The following is a 26,383-nucleotide window of genomic DNA, read 5'->3' as shown; positions in this document are numbered from 1 at the left end:
ATAAGTTGACCTGTGTTGTGTACTTACAATCATTCATTTGTGCATCAGAGGGATATTATAGGAAAATGCATGCCTGAGAAAACTGTTGGACACACAGAAAATACCTGAGGTAATACAGGTGAGCAATGTAAAGAGGAAGTAACAGAGATATTGGGCCCAGTGCCTTAAAGATGTTCGGATGTTGCTTCGGTCAGCATAGCAACACCTAACCCCAGGTGTTCTGCTGCCAACTAGAGAAATTTTGTGCCCTATGCTCGGCCCCCAGGCTTCCAGTACAATCAGTGCTTGGGGAGAGTTGAACACCTTAGAAAGGGATGTTCAGATGCCAGCCGGCTGAGCAGAGAGCCACCTAAACTAGCTAGGAGTGAAATGCTGAGGAGAGGGGATCAAGCATCTGGGGATATGTCTATACTGCAATTAAACACCTGCGGCTGGCCCGGACCAGCTGACTTGGACTCGGGCTGCAGGGCTGTTTAATTGCATCATAAACTTCTGGGCTTGGGCTGGACTCCAGGCTCTAGGAAGCTGTGAGGTGGGAGGGTCCCAGAGATCAGACTGCACTGCAGTCTAAGCCTAGAAGTCTACCCTTCTCTTAAACAGCAGCGCAGCCTGAACCCCACAAGCCCAAGTCAGCTGGCAGTTTTTAAATGCAGTGTAGACATACCCTAAGTGACTGACCTAGTGTGCCTGGCTGACAGGCCAAAGAAAGGTGTCTCCCTTCGCTCTGCAGCCTCATCTACATACCCCCTCCTGGAGTTAGACACTTACGCCAGCCCTTGCCTTAGCTGCCAAAATCATCTCTCTTTCTTTCACTTGATCATGCCTGCTAGCTCTCTCACTCTCACTCTCCATTCCCTTGTGTGTATTTTGCATGGGTGCTCTGCTGCACCTCCACCTGGCGATAGCCTGCCTCCAGCCCTCCAAGCAATTTGCTGGCTGTGGGGTGGCATCAGGGCTTAGGTAGCTTTGCAACTGCAGGCCAACTGAAACTTAGGTGCCTTGGGGATCAGGTAGCAGCTGTGAAAAGGTTAGTGATGCCTCAATGGTGGATTTAGGTGCCAAGTAGGGTTTTCAAAAACACCTTAGCTGGACATGCACCTAACTCCCATTGGTTTCAATGAGAGTTAATGACCGAGGCATTGAAAAATCTTACTAGGCACCTATCTGCATCTTCAGGAACCTAAATAGCTTTGAAAAATCTGTGTGATTAAGCATCCAGTGCTACACTGAGCATGTGGTTTGGTGCAGTGTCAATTTGCAAATATGCAGCAGCCAGACACACACTGCAGTTGTGGTTAAGGTCCTTTTCAGGTGATATTGTAGTTGTGGGATGTTCTAGAAACCATGTGTTCAGTGACCTGTCTGCTCACAGCTCCTTCAGCAGTGATTTGAAAAGGGGAGGTCAGATTAATTAACAATAGCAAGTGAGTTGGAGAAATTTGTGATTATTTTCCTTTGGAAACTTTAACATATGGTGTGGAGCTGGTGAGCTGATCCATTCAGAACATATCCTAATATTGGACTATGGAACTTTGGCATTTTAGTTCCTGTTTGGTTCCATATTCTGTGTCTCATCTGTTTCTTCCCCATTTAGGACTGCAGAATGGCCTTTAGTTCTTGTTTATTTCAGTCTTCTTAATTTAGTCTCTAATCCTGACATCAGTAGGAGTGTATTTTCCCATCTGAAACTGGTGTGAAATGTCACAGCTGGAGAGTTTTATGAAAATCTAGCCTCTGGTTTGTACATGTTGGGTGGTTTGTTCAAGTGATAGCAGGTCTCTGACTCACCTGGACCAATTTATTCAGATTAATCTATTCTGCTACCATCTGTTTGTGGCATCAGGAAAGCGGCTGGAAATTAAATCTGGGATAATGAACTGTATTTATTGGGATAAGGCAGTTGTGATGGTTGTTCTTTTAAAACCCATAGAGTGTTTAGAAAGTGTATTTTCAGCTCTTTCGTGTCTGTAACAGACATTGATTTCAGAGGTAGAGTGGAGAGGGCTGACTGCTTTCTTCACAACCACACAGTGTGTGTGGTATGAAAACTAGTCTTAGATCTTTTAGTTAGACAGCCTCCTACTATTTTTGTGAAGTTTGTGACTGCCAGTCTTTTGGCTGCTTTGCTAGGCTGCTGAAGATTCTATTGTATTCTGCAACATTTTCTTCCCCATATAAATCTGACAATGTGAGAGTCAAGAGTGAAACATGCTTCTGGACAGTAAAAAGATTTCACTGAAAGAGAACTGAAATGTGTTAATTTTTACTCATTCCCTTAGCATGCCACAGGTGAAAGCAAGTCCTGGAAAGAATAACAGCTGTGGCTAGTGATCAGCAATTACTCAGTATGGAACAATTATGATGGATCATGCTAATTTAGGATTACAAAAATTAAAAAGGAACCAGCGATGAGTCATGTTGAACCTGATGAAATGTTAAGTATCAGTTGGCTGGCCTAATCTGTTGTATTTTTAAGCAATAACAAATGATAGCGGTGACTGCATGCGGTTATAAATGACTCTCCTCATTCAGCATGGAACAGCAGTTGGGGGAGGGTAACAATGCCAAACACCTATAAGTAAGCTTTACTAGAGTTAGGCTTAGCACTTCCTCTATTACAGCCTCCTTGTCACCTTTCCTCTCTGTATTCTCCTCCTGCTTCTCAGAACTAGTTTATTTAGTAAAAGGAGAAAACAAAATAAGGGCTAAATTTTCAAACGCAGGCACTTTAAAACTGAGCCCACAAAACTGGTGAGTACACCCATTGCAGCTGCAGATTCTGCAACTGTCCACAGAAAGGTAGTTTTATATGCACATTTATCCAATTTGCACAGCAAATGCTGCTTTTGGGGGGTGCACTATTTTTATGTGCATAGGCAATTGTAGAGTAGCTAACTGTTCACCCTTACCCATATCATTTCCCATTAATTAGTGGCACATTATATTTGAATACAGTGGCCTACATTAAAGAGGAATCATCGTTCTTATCACAGTATTGGTCTTTTTGTAATTAGTTGCAACACTGTTTTAATCCTGAGTCAGTGAACGCAATCAGACACGCTTTCTTTTTACTGTAAAAAAGTGTATATTCAATAGTTGTAGTCACAGCCTCCACCTGCCCCCCATCCTTTTCCCTTTGCATGTTCCTAAACAATACATCCAGTGTATGAGGAGGAAGGCTGTGACTATGAATACTGAATTTACAGTAGTTTACATTAAAAAGGAAGTTTTTGTCATATTGTGCAAACCAATACAGCCTAAAAACAACATTGCAACTAATCACCATGAGATATTTCCTTTTAATGTCAGCCACTGTATTCAAATGCAATGCATAACTAATTAACAGATTCTGCAACACTTGCTCATGTTAAGTAACATCTCACTCTTCAACTAATCCCATCAAAATCACTGCATTTCAGTAGCTCCAAGTGGATTAGGAAACTTCACATTCCAGACTTTTTCAATTCCCAGTCTCCAAGAGGCTGACCAAGTCCTAGTTTTCCCTGCCCTTCCAGTGACTTATGTGCATGAGGCAATATAGAAGTTTATACCAGTGGCTCTCAACCAGGGGTCCAGGGCCCACTAGGGGTCTGTGAGCAGGCTTCAGAGGGTCTGCCAAGCAGGACTGACATTTGACTTGCTATGGACTGGGGTGCCAAGCCCTGCCGCCTGAGGCTGAAGCTGAAACCTGAGCAATTTAGCTTTGCTGGAACCGCTGTGGTGTGGGGTCCCAGGCAATTGCCCTGTTTGCTACCCCCTAATGCTGGCACAGTTTTTGTGGCACAGGTGGGCTGTGAAGTTTTTATAGTATGCGGGGGGGGGGGGGGAGAAAAAGGTTGAGAACCCTGGTTTATACCACTCTGCCCTGGCTGTGCTTTGAAGTTTCCCAATGGCACTTCTAAGGGAAAATCACACACCCTGACTCACTACCTGTGTTGAGCGAGCAGGAACCCAAACTATTACATTGATTTGTCTCTGGTCAGGGACAGTATTAACATAAGAACGGCCATGTTGGGTTAGAGTACTGGTGTACCTAGCCCAATATACTGTCTTCCCACAGTTGCCAATGCCAGATACTTCAGAGGGAGTGAACAGAACAGGCAGTCATTGAGTGATCCATCCGATGTTGCCCATTCCCAGCTTCTGGCAAATAGAGGCTAGGGACACTCAGAGCATGGTTTTGTATCACTGAACATCCTGGCTAATAGTAATTGATGGACCTATCCTCCATGAATTTATATAGTTGTTTTTTGAACCCTGTTATAGGTTTAGCCTTCACAACATCCCCTGGCAAGGAGTTCCAGAGTCTCTTCAGCCAATGCTGTCCTCAAATACACACCACCAGTCACTTGGATTTCATCGACCAAATGGGCTTTTCATATCAACTTGGATACAAAAGAGAATATGTAGAAAAGGCAAAAGTTTAACCATTAACTCCATCACTCAACATGCTCTCTAGAGAGCCAGTGATGCTAGGCTGAGCTCGCAGTTCCAAAGAGGAAAATAATTATTAATAATTTAAAGATATCTGAACTATGTTTCTAGGCTCTGTGGTTCATTCTGATCCTACAGGGTATGTCCTGTGTCTCCTCAGAAGGAAATCTGTCTCTCTCTCTCTGCCACCATGCAGGGGGCCTGACATTTCCTTTATGAAATCTCTCCCTTGTTCCTAACTTATATAGAGGTAAGCACTTTTCTTCCTCTGAGTGACAGGTATGGATCAATGCTCCAAATACACATACACCTTTCATTAGAGGGCTTTGTCTGGTTAAGTAATTTCCTCCAGATATTTCAATACGTCATACTTTGAAATCCTTGCAAGAAAGGTGCTATAGAAGTGTGAGGTAGTATTATTTATAATTAGTGCTAATTGTCTTTCCAAGTCCTGGTTGCCTAAAGTTAGCAAAACCCGTTCTGCCAAATATTCAGAACAGATAACACCACCTGAAAGACGAGGGAATACAAAACAGAGGTAGAGGAAAGTCTAGATTACTGCTCCTAACTTTAAGTGAGGCCAGGTTTTGCTGATACTCAGTATACAGCCATTCAGAAGAGGAAGGCAAGAGAAGCACGATATACTGAAATGTGTGGATTTAGAAGTATTTTGTTAGAATGTATTCGCTAATACCTTGTACCTAATAGACTTGTATAGACTGGGACTGACATGCCTACAACTATACTGCATATAGCATAGACAAGGCAGGGTAGATTTTAACATGAGTTAAAATTGTTGAATTGAAGGCTATGCTCCTCCTCTGATTTGGTTGCACTTTATATCCATTTTGCATTCACTTTGGGCAGAATAATGACTATGATGTGTGCAGGGTGGGAGTAATCAGGCCATGCGTTTTGATTTTGACTTTTGCAGAACCAACTACCTTGCCAGCGCTTAGTAAATAATATTTCCTAGTTTATAAAAAGACCAAAGATGTTTTTAAATGTCACCTCTAAGAAAATCTGGGAACTATGATATAGTAAAGCATGCTGTTAATATCTTCGATGTGAAGTGTTAGGTTCAAAATGGGAAACACATTTCTCATACAGTTAATGTTTTCTAAAATTCATTCTAAGTGGGGAGGGATAGCTCAGTGGTTTGAGCATTGGCCTGCTAAACCCAGGGTTGTGAGTTCAATCCTTGAGGAGGCCATTTAGGGATCTGGGGCAAAAATTGGGGAGTGGTCCTGCTTTGAGAAGGGGGTTGGACTAGATGACCTCCTGAGGTCCCTTCCAACCCTGATATTCTATGATTCTGATGAATCACAGGCTAAATTATGTCACAAACAGGCCAAGTATTCCCAAGGCCACACTTATAGGTAGGGTTTTGGAGACTATGTCAAAGTTTGAGCTAAAAACTTCTAAGTTTGAGAAGTTCATTCTGGAAATGTCTGTACAGTATATCCCACCACTGGTGCTATAGTTAAGACACTTCATGCTGAAATTGACTTGTCAGCTGGCCAAAATTAGCTTCACCACAAGATAGGTCAAGTGAAAATCTCTGGGAGACATTATGCTAGAAGCATAGTAGTCTTAGTTTCCTGGAAGCTTATCCACCTACAGAACAAATACTTTATGAAAAGGCTTCAGATTGGAGCTGGTTGGGAAATTATCCGCCCCCCCCCAACAAATCTCCACAAAAAGAACATTTTTTGAGTTTTTCTACAAAAATGTCTGGGTTGTTATTAAACTCCGGAAAAACACAAAATTGTCAGTTTTGGGCAACGAACTAAATTTTTTCTGCTTTTTACAGCAATCAAAACCTGAAAATTTCAACTTGTCAGGCAAAAGTTTCAGCAAAACCAAACCATCTTTGTCCAACATTTTTTGGTTTTCAGTTGCAAAAAAATAGGTTTTTTTTTTTTTTTTTTAGTTTTTCAGGTTTTTCACTAACTCCTCTGCTCAAACATGACGCAGGACATGGCCATTTTCCCTGGAAATTTCCATGTAGAAGTAATAGCTATTTTCTCTCAAATGGTGATAAAGATTTTTTTATTAGTTCTACTTCTAATATTGAGGCCACTTATGAAGACCTATACCGAAGTGGAAAGGTGTTGTTGAATAGAAAACATAAGGGATTGTGAAACCTCCCCACATAGACTCTAAATCAATCTGGAGCTAGTCATCCATTCACCTGCTGTCAAAGCAGCGGGATACAATGCTAAAGTATCTGACTCCCACTACTTCTGTATAAGGCAGTGGGTAAGCCAGTCATCCCTTGAATATCTAAGCACAATGAGGGTGGGGAAAGGAGATCAATAAACACTAAGGAGGTGAATGGAACAGATGTGCAATTGTTAAAGGGAAACGGTTGCATTTTATTTACTTTTTATTTTTGTGACAGATTTCTCTAGACCCAAGATAGAACCAAGACTGGGTTTAATTTCTTGAAACAAGGACAAATTAAACATGCTTTACTCCTTCTATCCCTGCTGCTGTTTTAATACATCATCTATTCTTTCCCTGCAAAAATCTAATCCAGTAGTTAGAAGGAACGCATTGTGCAAAAATAAGGAAAGCTGGATGTATTGGTTAACCAGAGTTGGATGGTTGTGGAAGATCAAGGAAATAATCAGTGTCAAAGAGAAATCTCTGAGTAGCAAACTGCTGGGCAAGAATTTACCATGAAGGTCTTAAAATTAGCCAATAAGTAGCTTTAGGAGCAGTAGGGGAAGCTGGTATTGTTTGTCAAGTCATAGATAAAGATTTTGACTGCATAACATCCAAACCAACAAGGTATTTTACAGAGGAAGTTAAAATTCTACTTTGATGCCTTGTTGTTAAGGTCTTAATAGGGATAAAAGCATAGCTAGCTCTGTATGCGTTGTTTGGAGGGCACTGCCCGGTAAGCAATGAATAAGTTGAATTTTCTGTGTCTCTTTCAAAGAAAAAGTGGTGTGGGAGTAAAGATAGCAGATGGAGATTGTAATGATGAGTAGTTGAGGTGATTTAAAGAAAATCTACTGAGAGTTTCCATAGGTTCTATAAAATGTCAAAGCATTTCTTGAGTCTGCCTTTTCTCTATAGTTGTAAACAGGTTACAGTACCCCAGTTTGATAACCCATTAGTTATTAACTACAGTACTAAATTTGCCCTTGTACCAAATGACCCCACAGAGAAAAGCTGTCTGTTTGATTACAATAATAACAAGTCTCTAACAATTGGATTTACTTAGCTAGATGTTAATTGATGCACTTAGAACTTTCCACAAAAGAGTCTGTGAATGTTGCATAAGATTGCAGGGAGCTGGCGGCAAAAATTAGAAGACATTTGGTGAATCAAGGGTTATGAACTGTCAAGCTCTATTGAAGGAAAACTAATTTTTTAAAAATATCTGAGTGGAGCAGAGCACTAAAAGGAATTATGCAAATTTTAATTACAGATAGAGGCTTGTGAACCATTTTGTTATAGTGTAATCTTAATTTTCACTTGAGAGGAATAATAGTGATCCTTTAATGAATTGAGATTTGGGTTATAAATAAAAGGCAAGGAGATCCGTCATTATTGCTCATTGTATTACATTTTCCTTGGTCAGAGATGTCTGAAATTTTGCAGTGTAAAATCCATAGCCTGGATAGCTAAAAGGCAATTGTTAGCTCCTACACCAGTAACTCTTCCAAGAGAAGGAAACATCTGATGATTTGGATTATGAAGATTAGGGCTTCCGCCAGTCCTGACCTGAGGTGATGTTGACCATTTTCTAATGGATAATTTTAAACAACTGAGCAAGGGCTCTCCTTGAACAGAACCAGATGCTGACCAGGAGATTAACCAGATTTTTGAGTTTCCCCTCTCCCGTTTCATTATAGAATGCCTGTACTCCATTCACTTTCAGCCATCTTTGCATTGTCCTACCTCCATTTTAGAGGAAAGACAGAACATGTGGCACGACCATTCCATGTATCAGCTAGTAGGGATGCTAAAAGAATGACACAACTCTTTAGGGATTCAGATACTGCAGTGATGGCAAAATATAGAAACCAAAGGAGACAGACAATTAACACCCTCTCCGCAGTGTGTGAACCCATTTTCTCTACATGTCTAAAGCCCACAAGCCCAGTGAGTAGGAGTCTAAATATCACTCCCAAAACCTAAGCACGTGCATTGCCATTAAATAACCACAGAGGACTAAAGTAGAAATATCACACTGAATTTGTAACTTTTCATACAGAGACCTAAATCACACACAAAAAAACCTCCATAAAAAGTTACATGCAAAGGGGGTATTTCATCATGCCCCTTTGTTAATTTCACAGATACATAGGACAACTTGAGTGGGTAGATTTTAATGTACAGTAGAATGACATGACCATGTCATGTACACATTACAACCTGTCTACTATTTAACTTCCATATCATGGCGCTATAGTTATGGCTAGAGAATTACATAAACAGTTGATTATCTGTGCTGCATTTCTATATTCATAGCTATTACAGGCCAGCAGTGATAAAATAAATTACGAGCGGGAGCTCAGAAAGTGGGAATGTAAACAGCCCATTTCAGTGCAAATATGCAAGATGTTTCACATCTATTATTTATCTCAGGTCTATCCTTGGTTGGTCCCGTGAAAACAGCTCATAACAGTAGTTTTTGTGTAAAGAACACTTAGTGCTATATATCAGGTACTACAGGTCTGATGCTTAATGTGCCAAGGGCCCTCAACTTTCACTGAATTAAATGGGAATTGATAATGCTTAGCACCTTGCCCACTTGGGTCTAATTTACTATAGCAGTGGTTCTTAAACTTTAGCAACCTGAGGACCCCCCTTTTGATTTAAAATTTTTTGCTGAGCCCCCCGCTCAGTCCCTGCCCCCATTCCATCCTTTCCCCCAAAGCTCCACCCCACCCTACCACCTTTTCCCACTCCCTTTTCACCCGTGGCCCTCCTCTTCCCTGCCTCTTTCCGCCCTCTCCCCCGAGCACGCCTCATCCCGCTCCTCTGAACACCTCCTGCACGTGGCTGAACAGCTGTTTCCAGGCATGCAGGAGGCACTGGGAAGGAGTGGGAGGAGTTGAGGGACGGGGTGAGTAGTTGATCAGTAGGGCCAATGGACCCCCTCTTTGAGAAACGCTATACTATAGCATTTCAGTACATTGATTGATGTTCCAACAATGAAATAAGTTTTCAATTACTTTTAATATGCTTATTTTTAAACAGATTTAATCACTGTCAGATTGATGCTGTGCTCTACTCCTCCCTCAGCACAAGAACATGTATATTCTGGTATGTCAATTAAAGTTACAAATACTACCTGTGCATTAAATCTTCTACACGGCAGGAGATTATTATGCACAATTTCTAGCAGCCACAGTAAAAACTTCCTTGTAGTTTTATCTACTTACCTGCTAGCCTCTTTGAAATAAGAAACAAAATCAATGTGCAAAGCCTTGGATAATACCCCTAAAAAGGGATTGGCCCTTGGTCACAAGCTTTAAGTACTATTTTTGCTGACTCTTGGTCCACAACATTGCTTAACTTCAGAAACTACAATCTCTCTTCTATTACAACAGTTCAGGTGAAATCCTGCTCCACTGAAGACAATAGCAAAACTGCCATTGACTTCAGTGGAGTCAGGACTTCAATCTTTGGGGTTTTTTTAAAACAACAAAATACTTTGGATCTGATCCACATTTACACGAATGGCCCTTTACAATCTCCAGCACTGAAAAGGGAGCTGTCAAAGAGGGACTCACCAGCTAGAGGCAAAGTCCCTTTGTGGTAGGGACTTCTCCTGTGCCGTCCTCTGCCAGTTGTCCCTCTGCCCCTGCAGTGGTCTACATCTTCTCATTACTCAATCCTCTTGCCAGGTCACTTTAAAGTCTCACCCTTTCTCGGGTATGAATGTCCCACACAACTCTAATTATCAACATGGCATCTTCCATCTGTCCTGGACTCCTCTGTAGTCCCATTCTTTTTTTCCAGGGCTGGGGGTGGGGTTCCAGACTTCTTCCCAACAGAACTCAGGAAGCCCCAACCACTGCTAAAGCAACCTTCATCTATCTGGGTTTGAGCTTTCAATCTTTCCAGGTTCTCTGCAGCTCCATTCCTGTTGTGGAAAACTAACCCCCAGGGCTACTTCTCTAGAATGTAGACCCTTTCCCAGGGCTTACCCCTGAGGCTAGTTTCCCTGTGGTTTCTTCCCTCTGCCTCCCGGGCCTTTCTGTCCTGGGTCTCTCTCCTGGACCTTCTCCCCAGTAATTTTCACTTCCTTCCATCAGAAGACCACCCAGCTCCTCCCCAAGCCTGAGACACCCTCCAGTTACAGCCAGGTGGACTAATTTGAGGTCTGACTCCTGCTAACCCCTTTGTTTATCTATGTGGTTTACACCCCACCACAAGATCTTACAAAGAAAGTCCACCTTAAGGATGCTTCACATGACTACTGCAACGTAAAGTGGCCTTAGTGTAAATGAGAAACAGCAATAACAATACTTTAAAACCCTCGAACTCGCTTATATTAAACTACTTTAGACTTAGATCTACCATAAAGTAAGGCACACACAGTGATTTATGATTTTCAGTATCTTTAATTAGCATTTCTAAAAATGATTGTGTTTAGTTAGAATGATTTCTTTAAAAAAATCCTTTTTGCAAAGACAGCACTATACAGTTCTAATTTCATGTGCACAGATGTTCACGGGGGTCTGCTCGCTAGATTTAAGGATATACTTGGGCACTAAGAGCAGGTGGCGCTTTGGTAGCAAGTCCATACATTCTATTCTGTTCTTCTTCATCTCTGTATCAGCAATGGGCAGGTTAGGTTCACTGTACCTTCTTGAAGACTTGTTTACATTTGACACCGCCTACTCTGATTTCCTGAAAGGAAAATATGAGTCATAAGTGTGACTTACACACATGGATGTACTGTGTAAATGTCAGTTTCTAAAACACCTACTTATACGGTTAAGTCAAATATTAGATGGACAATTACAGTGGATTCAAATTAAGGAACAAGTGTTAGAGTAATTTGATAATAGGAATGTATGATGATGCAGCAACAATAACTGAAATTGGATAGAACTGTGGAAAGAAAAAAGCTAAAAATTAGTACAAGGGCCAAATATCCAGCCTAGGATTCCACTGTTGTAAGGATTCTCACTTTTGCACATGTTACTTTTTGCACACATCAAAATGGACATTTATCCATTGTGGGCATACAAGCAGCATATCTGCATATGCAAATTGAATAGTACCCAAGCTACATGTGCAAAAATAAGTTTTTGCATCTGCATAAGGACTGTGTCCTCACTGATGCATGGGTAACCAGTTGCAAGTGCCAAAAACAGAAGGCCGCTGAAAAATTGCCTCAGATTCTGACAAATTAGCTGGAAGAAGTATATTGAACAGTGAGTGGACCTGGTACTTTTCTGTTTCATTACACATTATGTAAAAGAGGGAACCAAGAAGGGTGCAATCCCTAATTTATGTTTGGATAGCTCCATGAAGATAATTGGTAATGGAGAACTGACAGGGCAGAGAAGAAGCAATTTAGAAGTGATCCAGTGCATTTTGCAGTGCTCTGTAGGACAGAGGATTTTACCCAAAGGCTGGATTTGAGTGGAGCATGCTTGGTTGGATAGCCAGCACTTTTGTCTGCTGGCTGCCATGTTGCGTTTCATAATCTAAGACTTTTTAAAAAATAATTCAGTTGCTAGTAGAGGCTGCAGAGATAAACTTCACAGTGTGAACTGCAGCATGTAAACTGATGCAGTGATATCTACTTCAGCGTGTACCCATCTTGAGAGAACAGCTCTGAGAGAAGTATGGAACATTGTTTATCTTAACGAATGTTCATGCTGAAGCCAAATAAGATCACAATAACACTTTTGTTGCTCATCAAAGCACCCAAAAAAGAACAATCATTTTATGAAAATCTGCACAATATGCTGCAAGTAGCTCCTCATTTTGGGGTCACAAATGGGCAGAGATTAGGAAACAGCCACCACTTACTTTTTCAGATCTGCTCATTGATTTTACTTGAGCAAACTTAGAAAGAACGCAAGAAATTAAATCAATATGATAAAACAAAAGAAGAGGAAATGTAATGTGTTCAAAAATAAATTAATAAATGCCCATGATCTAGCAATGGATATTGCTGGAATACAAAAGACCAATGAGGGTGAAGGAAAGAGAGCAGAAAATGATCAAGAAAGAAAGGCATGTACAAAATAGGACTGCAGTTAAAAGGAAGGTATATAGAAATCATATAAAATGATTAGACAAACAAACGAAGGAAAAGGAAGCTTCTATCTAACTCAACAATTATTTAAATACTGTAGATAGAGGAAAAGAGAAACAGATAAAAAAGCCTTCAAGTACACAAGGAACATAAAGTAAAATAAAAGAGACACTGGTGCCTCTGAAAAATGGGGATGATAATTGGTTTGGCTCAAGTGTTCGCAAAGGAACATTGGTTAGGAAGGAAACCACTACTGAAGAAAATCAAGATAAAGTCTGAACAGATAATTAAGACATTAAACATCTGGAGTGAAATCCTGACTCCACTGAAGAGAATGGGAGTTTTGTTACTGACTTCAACAGGACCAGGATTTCACCCCGAAGACTAAGGTTCCAATCCTGCAAGCTGCTCTGCATAGGTAGACTCTTATTCCCGCACAGAGCTCTACCCAGGCACAAGAGCTTGCAAGACTGGGACCTAAGACACAGAACAAGCAAAGAGGATCTGTTCCAGAATCATCAAGGATGTAGCAAGAGAGATGGAGAGGATATCATTAAAAACTGGACATCTCCCATAAGCAGTAGTTACATTTACTATGCTATTTGCAGTATTTTCCACATTAAATATAGGAAATACGGCAATAAAGATAAATACCACAAGGTGGTACATGGTCATTGAAAAATGAGAGCCACTGTAGGTGGTGTTCTGGAAAAGATCCAGCCAATTACAGCTTCACAAACTTTACTTCAGCGGTGGGGACAGTATTGAGAAAACCTCCTGAGGGATAGGAAAGGGCTGAACTTAGACATTTCTGACTTAACTTAACTTAGAGACCTAACTTGGAGAAAATTTTTGAAAATGTCTTACTGAACGTTTTCAGGGCGTGAGACAAAATTGACAGGGAAGCCATGAACATAGTTTGCTAGGACTAAAGGAAAAATTTTGATATAGTATCACACAAAAGACTAATCTAGGACAGTAAGTATATTACTGGGCTGAGCTACTTGAATGGATGGCTGGATTTCAAAGGTACTAGTAAGAGGACACAGTTCAGGATGAATGGAAACAACTAGTAGAGTTCTACAAGGATTGGTATTAGAACCAATTTTGTTCACTCTGATATATCAATCTGGAAGAAGGAACATGCAGTAAAGTTATGAAACCTACTGATTAAAAAAACACCACAAATTGTGAGAGGCAGTCAATACAAAAGAAAAAGGCTATAAAATTCAGAAGGAACTGGAGAATGGCCAGATAAGTGCCTGTTTTAAGTCACTGTAGTGAAACAGAATTTGAGGAAGGAAGGGGAGAAAAAAAAGAAAGAAAAAGAAGACCATCATACTACAAAATTCAGACCAGGAGAACTAGCAGGGTGCAAGCATCTGGTGGGAAACTACTAAACTCCAAGGCATAACACTCAATATATTATAAAACTGTGCAAATGTTTAAATAAATATTTAGATCATTGTGTAAAGTTCAATAGGATCATAAAATAATTATTGAAGTATCATAAAATATGTTTATGGTAATTTGCCTTGGCACCAAAGGGCTCTCAGAATGACAGAGACCTGAAGATCTCAATTATTTAAAAGTTTCACAAGTTTTAAATAAGGTCAAAGGAGAGGAGACCACAATGAGGATTCCAATGGGACTGAAGATGCCTTTTTGAGTTAGTGAAACATACAAGAAGTGACAAAATGTACATCAGAAAAGGCTGGGCATTAAAGCAATTTAGAGACTTTCTCCATCCAGAGTATTTTATATACAGCAGTGTCAGTACTTGGCTGGTACAAAAGAGTGTGATTTGGTACATGTCATGCTGAGATGGAAATTGCAATGTTGGTTATGTGTCTGCTTGAATAGGAACCCTCCCAGTGGCCCAGAGAGCCCTTGAAGCAGCAGGTCTGGATGCTGAAAAGTCAATGGCACTTAAGCACGTATGTAATTGCTTTGCTGAAAAGGGATGGAGAAATACATGTCCTTAAAGTTAAACATAGCGGGACTCCACATCTGTGCTGCCATTGTGACAAGGATTACTTTCTCCATGGCTCCTAGCAGACTTCCCCTGCCTGGAGCCTGAATATGCCAGACATATGTAGGAATGGGGACCTGGACAACAACAACACATGTAAAGATATGTGTTACAGATAGACGTGAAAAATCGGGACGGGGTGGGGGGCAGTATGAGCCTATATAAGAAAAAGACCCCAAAAGCGGGACTGTCCCTATAAATTGGGACATCTGGTCACCCTAGTTACAGAACAAACTAGCAAAGGCTACAGAGCAATTAGAAGAAATGGTTTTTAAAAAGAACTGGCTGCTTTTCCCTGTGATAAGTGCTCTGCAATGTCAGTGGGAGATCCAGCTTTGACTTTTGACCCCCCTCATTAACTTCTCTCCTCAGCAAGGTTTGGGAGCATTACTGAGACAGCACGTGTTCAGCTCCCCAGAGGGAACGAATGAACGAAGGAGCTATCACACAGATTGATTCAGAAGCAGGATTAGCAGGCTCAAAGGGGATTCCTATCCATTATTTCTTGATGCAATGATGGTAGCTCAAGGCCAGTGTGCCAGGTGATTTAAAACTGGGGACAATGAGGCTATACTGACTGTGAAAAATACATGTGTGGGTGAAATCTTGACCCCACTGAAGTCAGTGGGAGTTTTACCATTGGCTTCAATGGGGCCATAGTATCATACATGGAGGTCATACACAAAGGCATTAGGCAGTGTGTGGGGGAAAAAAAATGTGTTTCTGGGCCTCCTTCCCTCCTAACCTTTCGCAGACCCTTCTATGCAGTAAAGTGGCATTCACTTGGCTCTGGGTGCTGTTGCAGAGATCTCTGATGGCATTGTGCTACTGATCTGGAGACAGGGATTCAGCATTCTAAACAGAAAACTCCTAGGTGCTGCATGAATTGAACGGTGAGTGGGACTAGAGATCTGATTTGCTTCCTTCAGTGGGAAAAGAACATTTTACCACATCAGGTAAGCCTCAAAGAGGATGTTATGAACCTCTATCTAGAAAAAAATGTTATAAACTTATGTTAATTGCTGTTAACTAGAAAATATAGAGACAACAGTCAGAAAGAGCATGGCGTTTTACAAACAAAACTGCTCTCTTTATTTTCTAAGCCAGCATTCATTCTGGCCCATATTTAAAAAGAACAATGGTATTTTTTTCTCCCTCTGGCTTATGCTGCTAGATACAGAATTTTTTCAGTCCCCATACTGTTTATATCACTGAGTGCAGGAAGGATATTTCTATGACATGTCTTCCTCTGTGCACACAATTTAAATGGATAGATCTGGGAACAAACAGTTAACACAAAGATTGCCTGAATTTAGAACATTGCTCTTTGCAGAAGGGGCATGAGAGAATAATGGCCCGGCATGAAATTATTGCTTTACAAGCAAGTCAAATACAACACCAATGTTTAATTACTCCACAGTAAGCCAAGATAATGTGCGGCAAGCTGTGTGCTGTTACTTTCACCATTTGAATAAATAAGAGAAAAAATTATGGCATCTAAAACATGTTACATGACCATACCAGGTGCATTTCATCTCCTTCGATCCACTGGGTCCAACCACGGCCTTCTTTTTCTCCTTTCTGTACGCAAAGAAGTTTATCTCCATCCCAACTCACGTTAGTCTAGCAAAATATATACATGTTATTCAGCATTATTATGGCATTCAGTTGCATCTATTACACTTAGGTGGAGTCAATTTCCTTAAAGGAAAGCTTCAGTGTAATACAATAGATATTTTAATCACACTATCACATTACTCAGAAGAGAAAAGTATATCTCACACACACTTTTTTTTAAACTTCTTGAAGTCATTAAAAAGAACAATTAAATGTAGTTTGATGGCAAAGTCTGAGCCACAGGAAATGAAGCTGGGTGTCTCAATACACCAGAAAAGCAGGAGACTCTTAAAGTTGTTGTAAGAATCCATGTGGTATAGTCAGATCTATGATTTTTTGGTAATGTAAGCACTCTACATGATTTCTTCACAAATGCTGACCCTCGAGGTCAGGAGAAAATCTGCCTTAATTCACATGTATGACCGCTCTCCCTTTTTTATACACACATGCACTCTTTCCATTGGTGCTCAGACTAGTAGTATGTTTCCAAAAGGGCCTGAAATTTTGACCTTCTAAAAGTTACGTTTCCCATCATTAGGTGGCCTCCCCAATCCTTCCTTCAGATCCTACACATGCCTGGGGCCAACTACACCCTGCCTTAAAATAATAATCGGCTGTACCTAACAATAACTGTCTAGGCCTTTCCTGTGCATCCAAATGCTGAGCTGCAGTTCATGTCCCAGGCTGTCCGACATCATCAATCAGGACTTTCTGTGGAAGTAGCATCTCTGCCTGGCAGACCCTTCTTTCGTTATGGAGATGCTGAAACTATGGCAGATTTCCTTCATTACGTTTTTGGTTTTATTAAATAACTTTTTAGGCCCTGGCTCAGCAACCCTTTCTTATTTAGCAAAGCACTCAAACATGCCCTTAACTTTAAGAAAGGGTGTAAGTCCCAGTGGTTGTGCTGGGTTGGGCATAATTCTGTAAACATTTATACATGACTACCTGAGTAGTTCAATGGGACTTCTCCCATGAGTAAAACAACTCACATGTGTAAGCATTTGCAGGATCAGGCCCTAAGGCAGTACAGCTTATTTATCTTTAAAAGCAACAACTAGATTTTTTTCTTGTAACAATGTACGATGGATTGAAATGAAATATTGTTTTGTGATATAAAAACAAAAAGGACCTGATTTTTGGCTCCATTACACTAGTTTTACTCCAGTGTTACCCTGAGCACTGGTAGAATAATACTGGTTTTAAACCAGTGTAACAGAGTGGAGAACTGAGTCCAAGGAATAAAAAAGTAAGGAATTACTGTGCAGATCTTGAAAGCCTTGAAGACATTGCCTCTGTGAGCAGTCAAAAATGGAGAAAAGGTTTAATTCTACAGACATTATGGAAATTCACTTGTCTCCACCTTGCTTTTTTTTAAAAAGAAGTCAGCCTACATTTGTCATGCTCAGGAGTTGAACACTGAATAGGGCTTAAGTACTACTCATCCCTATTCTTTTTTGAGGATGTGTATGTTACAAACAATTAATTCTCAAATGATAACTATGATAGCCACCATCTATAAATCCCAGGGGAAGCTTCCGACTAAACAAGCATAGAAAATGAATCATGAGAAAGATTGCCAGGGTAAATAATTGTAAGCGAGGCACTGTCAGTCATATGGAGTCTCTGAAGACAAACTATTCAACTGTCCTTGCTAAAAGTCTCTCCATTTTTTACAATGCATTCAGAAATGTTTTGGTCTTTCCCTCTAAAATAAACTCAGCAGCAAATCACATTCATAAAGAACCACCTACATTTTACTGTCTTAATACCTTACTACATGAAGGACTACTGATCACAACATGTTCAGCATATTCATCTGACAGGAGAAGATATGGATAAAATTATTGTGAAATAAGTCACAAAGGGTTAAAATGGCCAGTTAGAAAATTCGAACTTCTAAGATGTAGATGTTCTAGCCATTCATGAGATTCACAAGCGTAACACTAGTTTTCATTTGTCTCTTTTTGCAACGTCTATTTTAAAACCAATTTCCATTAAAGATTAAGTTGGCTTCCTTTACTGGTGGGTTCCTCACGGCCTGAACCCTTCCATTAAGAATTAATGATAGCTGCAGATAGGCACAATGCTGCCATGGCAATCAGCAATATTGTTCTATCCACCCCCATACGCACTAGTAAATGAAGAGTAGGAAGGCTATGCGGGCTCATGAAATATACTAATGGAAATGATTAAAGCAAGATGTTTAAGAAATGTTGGTGAATATACAGGACATACTCAAGGGACACTTGTTAAGGAAAAAGCATCAACAACCTCCCATTATTATTTTTAACTACGTACCTTGACTTTTGCAGATTTTCAGGAGTCTTTGTACCATAGAAGAAACTAATCAAATTGTATTGGAACTAATCAAAAGCAGTTTGTGATGAACAAGATTAAGTGACAAAGGGGGAGGACAATGGGGCTGCATAAACTGAGGGCAAGATCTGCACCTTAATTATCTACATAAATATAAAGGCCATAAATATTCTATAAAAAAGAAAAATTAGAGAAGGTCAATATCAAGGCATTCAAAGAGTGTGTGTGGAGAGGGGAGGGGGGTAATTTCAAAACAGAAGAAATATTCATTCACATTACTGAGCTTGACTCTGAAGCTAACCTGGTTTACACTGGCTGAGGATCTGGCACACTCACCTTCCTAGAGAACTGAGTGAAGTGCATTCTTCTCATTGCATAGTGGGTAGCGGGGAACGGAACTGACCCGATAACTGTGTTTTGCCAAACACAGCCACAGTGAAACTTAAAGCCTGTTTGGCCTGTAATGCTGAATACAGCATAGAAAAATCACTTCAGTGAAAGAAACATTTACAAATAAAAGGCTCGGTCCTTCCCCAATAAGTCAAGCGGAGCATTTTCTACTGACTGCAAGTGGAACGGGAGTGGTCCCAATGAAAGCTAATTGTAGAACAAGTACCTATGAATATTAGTTAAAACTGGACAAATATGGCAAAAAATAAGTTTCCAAATATTTGTTCTAATAAAGCCTGTAAATTCACTTTTGTGGCATTCACAGTACTTTATATTCATTCCTATGAATATTGAACCATTGATTTGTTTTTGGTTTTTATTCACAAATTAGGTAAGTCTCAAACATACTGGTGAAAAATGCGTTTGGTGCCATGGTTTTTGCCAGGAGGGTGAATATATCCGTCTTAAAATTTATTTGATTCCTTTTTATCTGTTTATAAATTCTTCAGTCATCCAATCCCAAAGTGTAAACAATAGTTGGTGACTTAGGCAACCAATAGCAACTAATCAAAGTGAATAATGTGTCAACAATTCATAGTCTGAAATAAATTCATATAAAGCTGTCAAACAACTCTGAATAATGAAAAAAATCTGTAAAAATGGACCCCCCCATGTGAAGATAACTTATGGACACAAAAAAAAGCTAAATGTATGTAGTAAATAATTCACTACATATAGTTTGCACAGATAATGTAAATCATAAGACACAAAGCAGCACACACTGGGCCTGATTCTATTCTGATCTTACACTGATGTTTACCAGGAATAACTCCATTTAAATCAGTTGCATTACGTAGGTGTAAAGCCAGTGTGAGATCAGAATCGGGTTATGTTCATCCAATGCTCATATCAACAATAATAAACTTTATGGATCTTTGTCTAACTTGTAAGAGGTCTGATAACTCCTCTCTAGTCTAGTTCAGCTGGGGAAAATAAAGAAATCTTTCTAGCAGCACAGGGAGACAACTTTATTCCCCCCCTCAGCTTTCTAAGGTGATTAAAATGCTGTCTGAGCTCAGAAAAAATGCAATGTTTTTATGTTCCTTTTTACCAATCAAGGTTAGACATTCCTTTAAGTGATTTAGCATGACCCCCCAGAGGCACAAGGCAAGAGATTGCATTAATTCTGCAGTTTTATTACCTAGAATTCCCAATAGTCTTTTTTGCCTTCTCTTTGGATGCATGGATATACATACACACTTGAATGGTGCAAGCAAATCAAATCTTTTCTGACCTTACGTTGTGCTCATTTTCCTACAGGATTCAAAGAGAACAGAACCTATTAGAGAAGAACACAGTGTTCTCCTCATCTTTGTTCCAGAGGTAGCAGAAATTGGTATGTCAGGAGAATTAATCTTAATCAGTAGTATTTTATCATTGGGGGTTTTCCCTTTAGCTCAAACTCTAATGGCTGATAAAAAAAAAAAGCAACTGAGAAAGTACTACTGAGAGCTAGTGGAAATAGGGCAATATTTTTGGAACAGAAGAGATCTATTTCTATTTTCCATGAGATGTGACCAGATTAGCTACAAAAACCATGAGGAGTCCAGGGGCACCTTAAAGACTAACATTTATTTGGGCATAAGCTGTTGTGGGTAAAAAAACCCACTTCTTCAGCTGCATGGAGTGAAAATTACAGATATGGGCATAAATATATATTGGCACATGAAGAGAATTGAGTTACCTTAGAGGTGGAGAACCAGTGCTGAAGGCCAATTTAGTCAGGGTGGATGTGATCCGCTTCCAGTAATTGAGGGGGAGGTTTCAATACCAAGAGATGCACTTTAGAAATCTCTCCCCTGTAGAGCACATTACCCACCATACGGACAAGCAAGAAGAAAGCTTGCAGCGCTGCTGCCTGTTGCATAATGCCATCTGCTGGACACCACATACATCTAACAGACAACTAAGACTCAAGAGGAAATAGGCAAGAGAGAGAGAGAGAGAGATGTGGAGATAGAGTTTGGGTCTCTGAGTGAAAAATTTTAATCCAGGTTCATCTGTTAAAATCTTGATGTCATAAATTAATAACAATTCACTGAAGCCTGGGATTCCTTGTTTCCTTGAAAATCTTACACTGCCTGGAGGATAAAGTGAATATTTCAGTTTCCATTTCTGCCAGTTTGACATCCTTCCCATGAATAGGGCATATTACAGGGAAATAATATAGGAGACATTAAAAAAAAACATCCAAAGGGTATAAACAGTTTTACTTCAGCACAAACACGGCACTTTAATCACCATAATATTACTATATTACTGGAGTGCATTACACAACTTCTAAAACATTTAAATCTTAGATTAAACATGCTGGGAAAAGGCTCTATGTCTATGATTCAGACATTCAGAAGGAAGCTATGGAAGTACCCTGCTGGGGTTTACATTGGAAGATAAAACAGTTCTTTTCCACTATAAACTAATTAGTTATACAAAGAAGAAGAGTATTTTAGAGAGACAAGGTGGGTGAGGTAATATCTTTTATTGGACTAACTTCTGTTGGTGAGAGAGACAAGCTTTTGAACCACACAGAGCTCTTCTTCAGGTCCGGGGAAGGAACTCCAAGCATCACAGCAATACTTAGAATATTTCAGTGACTCTTGGCTGGGAGACACCCAGTTATTTCAAAAATGTAATGTAGCTTTTTAGATTCATAACTGCTTGTGCTGCTGCTTCTACTTCAAACAGTAAACAAACCTTTAAACCTTCCTTACACTTTTCATTCTCTTAAAAGAAAAGACCCCCTTAAATTATTGTAAACATTAACTAAGGCACAGAATACAGTGCTGAAGTGGAATATTTGTGTAGTCTGTAATGACTTTAGTTTGAGGCAGAAAACACATGACAGTGGCTGGCAGGCATTTGGCATGATGATTGTGTCTCACTGTGTGCCTGTTAGGATTACTTACTGGCTCGCTGTAACTCCTGTTACAGCGAGCCAGTACGTAATACAAAACACATTGACATCTTTAAAAAAAAAAAAAAAAAAAAAAAAAAGGACAAGACCTATAGATCTATGCACTGCAGACCTACAGAATTCCCTAGCAAGCAACATGTGCTTACCTGGGGGATACCACCGGTCCTGAAAATTGCACAACACTTCTGATTGTTAAACTTTAGTTAAACTCCATTTTTGCAGGTCACAAAAAAGGGTAGACTGGACAAAAGAGCTTGTTAAGGGGCTTAAAGTTATTTCAGTGTATCCATTAACAATCAGTTAGGATGCATGAAATTAAGTGGTATTGTGATGGGAGCTGGGCACTGAGGCAGGACTTCTTGCTTATATTTCTGACTCTGCCACTTAGCTGCAATGTGACCTTGGACTAGTCACTTAAACCTCTGTGGGTCAAATGCAGCTTAAAGCGGGTACAATATCCACAGAAATTTTAGAGGGAAACCAGTAGTGATGTCCTCCTGATAGTACTGTGTCTGTGCACAATCACATAGCTCCTTCTCCACACACAAGCCACAACCTTCAATAGCTGCTTGTATTTTAGGCCTCTATTTGACACTGGGATCTTTAAAGTTACCCCCAACAACTTATTCACCTGTAATAGTTCTATTTTGCCTCCATTTCCTTTTACCTTTTTGTGCTAAAGCCTCTCTGGGTTTTCTATTTCCAAGTTACAAGAAGGTGGTTGTAAATACTATTAATTTACTTACAATGTTTTTAATTCTAACTGTACAGTACTTGAGTGCTTTAGTTAGCAGGTGTGAGGTGACTCTACAAAATAGATTGTACTGTATCCACTGCCCCAAATAGGTATCCTGGAGAAGTCTGAGAAAGCACAAGCTTTTAAAAGCTCAGACGGCAAATAAATCTTTCTTCTTCTATCTCTGAGGTTTGTTTTATCATTTTTGCCTTATATTATACATATTCTTGATGAGCTGAGCTGTATGGTCTCAATTAAACTGCTTTTCTTCAGATGTCTTTATTTTGCTTGGGTGTTTAATTCACTAAAAAAAATTGATTGCCTCATCTGTTTGTGTGTTATGAACATTGTAATTTAAATATGCATCCAAAGCAGCAGCATCTTCCTGAAAAGGAAAGCCCAGAAAACACATTACACATGCCCATTTCAGCAGTAACACTATTGTCTTCAAGTGTGGGCCAATGAAAATTTATGAATGGAACATTCAGTAAAACCAAACAAACCTATTGACTATCCTTTTGCATTTCCTCCAGTGGCAACCACACTAGTGTAGTCTTCATGGAAGTAAGGTCAGTCACAATTCCTACATTTAGTGATAAATCATATTGACACGGGGTCACAAATATCGACTTCTGAGATTTACTCCAGTATTCATCAGAACTGTTTTATCAGAAAACGGTATTTTTCCCTTTGTGGCCCAAATGCAAAAGCCTTTGATGCTGGCTTTCCAGAATGTTTCCTGCTGTACTATCCCTAATGTGCTCACATGCACAGTGCAGCATAATCTAACCTAATCTAATCATAATCTAAACCTGCTGGCATATCTTATTGGTGAATAAAAGACAATAACATGAATTGTTCAAAGATTAAAGAATTATTTTTTTTACTGATCAAGAACAACAATGGACGTTTAAGAAGAATCCCACCTTGTAGCATCTAAAGATGTGAATTGTAGCTACTGCCTTTCATCAAAAATGTGTTATTGATTTCCCTTCCTTTAGGGGACTACAGCATAGGCACTTCTGTTTTTCTTCCTAATACCACTCAGAGAGGTGTCTTTATATTGCCATGCAGCAAATGGCTGCAGTGACCCAAGACTGTATGCCACATTCCCGAACATAGTCCTTCTCAATCCAGTGATTCTGTTGGTATCTTACTCAATGAAGCCACTAATAGTTGAGGGTGCTCAGTACTTTGCAGGATGAGCCCCTTTTGTGTCATTTAAAGCAAGCCAAGAACACTGCAAGGAAAAACTGCGCAAACTTCCAGGGCACTACAGAGAGATGCAGAGTTATTGTTGCTGACTCACCAGACCAGACCCCAAGAGTAGAAAAAGGGTATGTGTCTGAAGCTGAGAAAACTAGGGGCAAAGGCCCTGCAGTGACAAACACAGGCAATATGCCTTGATCAGGAAAAAAAGCTTAGATTGAGGTTCTGTGTTTTGTTAGTTAAGGTAACAAAAGTTTGCAGCACCTCTGCCCTTTCACTCTTCTCTATAGAGCTTTAGAGCAGACCCAGTACCAGGAATCCCACAGTTTATTGCTGAAATGAACAAAATTATGGTCATCATCTGATGTGATCAAACATGGAGCAGAAAATTCATCTTTCCCTTTTGACCTATGTCAGAATTTGAATTTACGTCTCCAGCAATGACAGGTTAGCCGAAACAATCCATTAATCTACCTCCTTGTACAATATTTTAACAATATTTCAACTACTACACAGAAATTGTGAACACAGTGGGACTGAAGTAGTCATTAAAATAGTCGTTCTTTACATCTACAAGTTGTTTGAGAAAAATGCAAGTTACAGGAGATGGAAGACTGACTCAGGTGAGGATAAGAAATGGTAGGCCTCCTCTGAACCCATGACATGGCTCCTCTGCAAATAAAAGACAACATGGGTGATAAAGTCACCACCGGACTAGCGACACAAAGACAAGCTAATAAAAACAGAGTACAATTAAAGTGACATAGTATGAGTTAGTGTCACATGGACATTCTTCTGACACTTCTCTAGTCATACAACAGGAATCATAGGATGAGATTTAGTTGATGGCAAAGTCTGATACAGTAATATCGAGTGCAGGTGGACAATCAAAAATCCAGGAGATCCAGGATATCTCAATAAATATACAAAAGCTCACGGAACATCAAACTCATAATAAGTGTTGCCCAAACTGTGACTCAGAACCATAAGCAGGAATAGGACAATGTCAGCAAAAAGACAGCCTAGAGCTGAACGAGTGAACTAAGCTCAACAAGACATTCTATCTACTTTGTAACAAAGAGTTTCATCTGGTAGTGCATGAAGCAACCCGCTCTCCTGAAAATGCAGTTTCTCTCAGTGGACCTTCTGAATCAAAAATGTGTGCACTTTTTATTTTCCGGCTGCAGTTGGGATTTGCACATGAAATCCAGGAAGCTGAATCCGCTATGGAAATGCTGAGAAAACAAAGCTATTAGGTTCCCAAACTGTTGAAGTGCTACAGGCTCTGAAACGCAGCAAAAGAAGATGATGACCTGAAGCACATGATGCCTGAACCATGTGTAAGGAAATCAGTTCCTTCATGTTTCCTATTTGCCTGTCTGTGTGTGTGGTTTTTTTTTGTTTGTTTGTTTTTTTACAGTCATGAACCTTGATAAGCCAGAGACAAATAAAATTTCTTGAACAGCACCAGTGTTGTGCTGGAGAAAGTATGCAAAACTGGCTTCCAACAAGGTTCTCAAAATGCAAGTGATCTACAGTAGTAAGACAATGTTGTATCCTAAGAGATGCTCTTACTACATGTTCAATGAGTTTCATGACAGACTTGCCAGAAGTCCAAGAAAAATTGAAGTTTGATGCAGGGAAATACATTTCTTCCGCAAATGACTCATCCCAAGTATACAAAGCTTTTCAGCACCTACAAAGAATTTTAAAATGTTTGGTTTCTCCTTTCAGCTTGGAAATGATCCAGGTGGGCAGGAACTGTAGCTAAAGAAGTGGTGCCAAGAGCTTGGCTGTCTGTGAACAGAAGGACCACGCACAGCCTATAGAAACATTTGTGTCATTTAGTCTATGGATCTGAATGTATTGCGTTTTGACCTGACTATAGAAATTAAATGCACTTGAAAGTTGTCTTCCATTCTACTGGAGACTCTTCCACTGGGTTTGGAAAAGTGGACCACTGAGCTGGCATGTGGCTTAGAGATGGAGCCTGTGCTGGAAGGGCTGCAAAGGTGCTTCCTATTGAAAGTGAATCCTCAGGATTCTTCAGACAGATTTCTTCCTGGGGTGTATGTGGCAGTCGCACCTCTGCCACCCTGTCAAAGGATGCAACAAATATTCCCAGGAGCGGAGGGGAGAATGGGGCCAGGATTAAGGTATCCCACTGGCGGCATTATCTGTGTGTTGAGCCTGTGCTTCCTAGCCACGTTGGGTAGATCTACACAGCAGCTGGGAGGGGCTTCCCAGCATGGATAGACACACATGCTCGAGCTAGCATGCTCAATATAGGATGGTGGCTGTGGTGGCATGGGTGGCAGCTTGGGCTAGCCTCCCATGTGTATACGCAGGAGTTAGTCAGGATTGTACTCGTGAGGCTGCACTGCTATTTTTAGCACACTAGATAGAGCAGGGTGAGCATCTACATACATT

General features: G+C 40.1%; 1 protein-coding gene across 1 annotated transcript in view; it reads right to left on the bottom strand.

Moving 5' to 3' along the window:
- Positions 1 to 11,004: 11,004 nt before the first annotated feature.
- RBP1 (retinol binding protein 1) overlaps positions 11,005 to 26,383 on the bottom strand; it is a 50,658-nt gene continuing 35,279 nt past the window's right edge. The window contains exons 3-4 of the mRNA XM_007062472.4: positions 16,230 to 16,331; positions 11,005 to 11,313 (exon numbers count right to left, since the gene is read on the bottom strand). Coding sequence (XP_007062534.2) covers positions 11,260 to 11,313; positions 16,230 to 16,331 — 156 coding nt within the window. The 3' untranslated portion in view covers positions 11,005 to 11,259. The remainder of the gene's footprint in view (positions 11,314 to 16,229; positions 16,332 to 26,383) is intronic.

Source organism: Chelonia mydas, chromosome 9 (genome assembly GCF_015237465.2).
Source record: "Chelonia mydas isolate rCheMyd1 chromosome 9, rCheMyd1.pri.v2, whole genome shotgun sequence".
NCBI lineage: Eukaryota > Metazoa > Chordata > Testudines > Cheloniidae > Chelonia > Chelonia mydas.
Note: the sequence above shows the minus strand (reverse complement) of the source record. Positions and strands in the feature narration are given on the sequence as shown.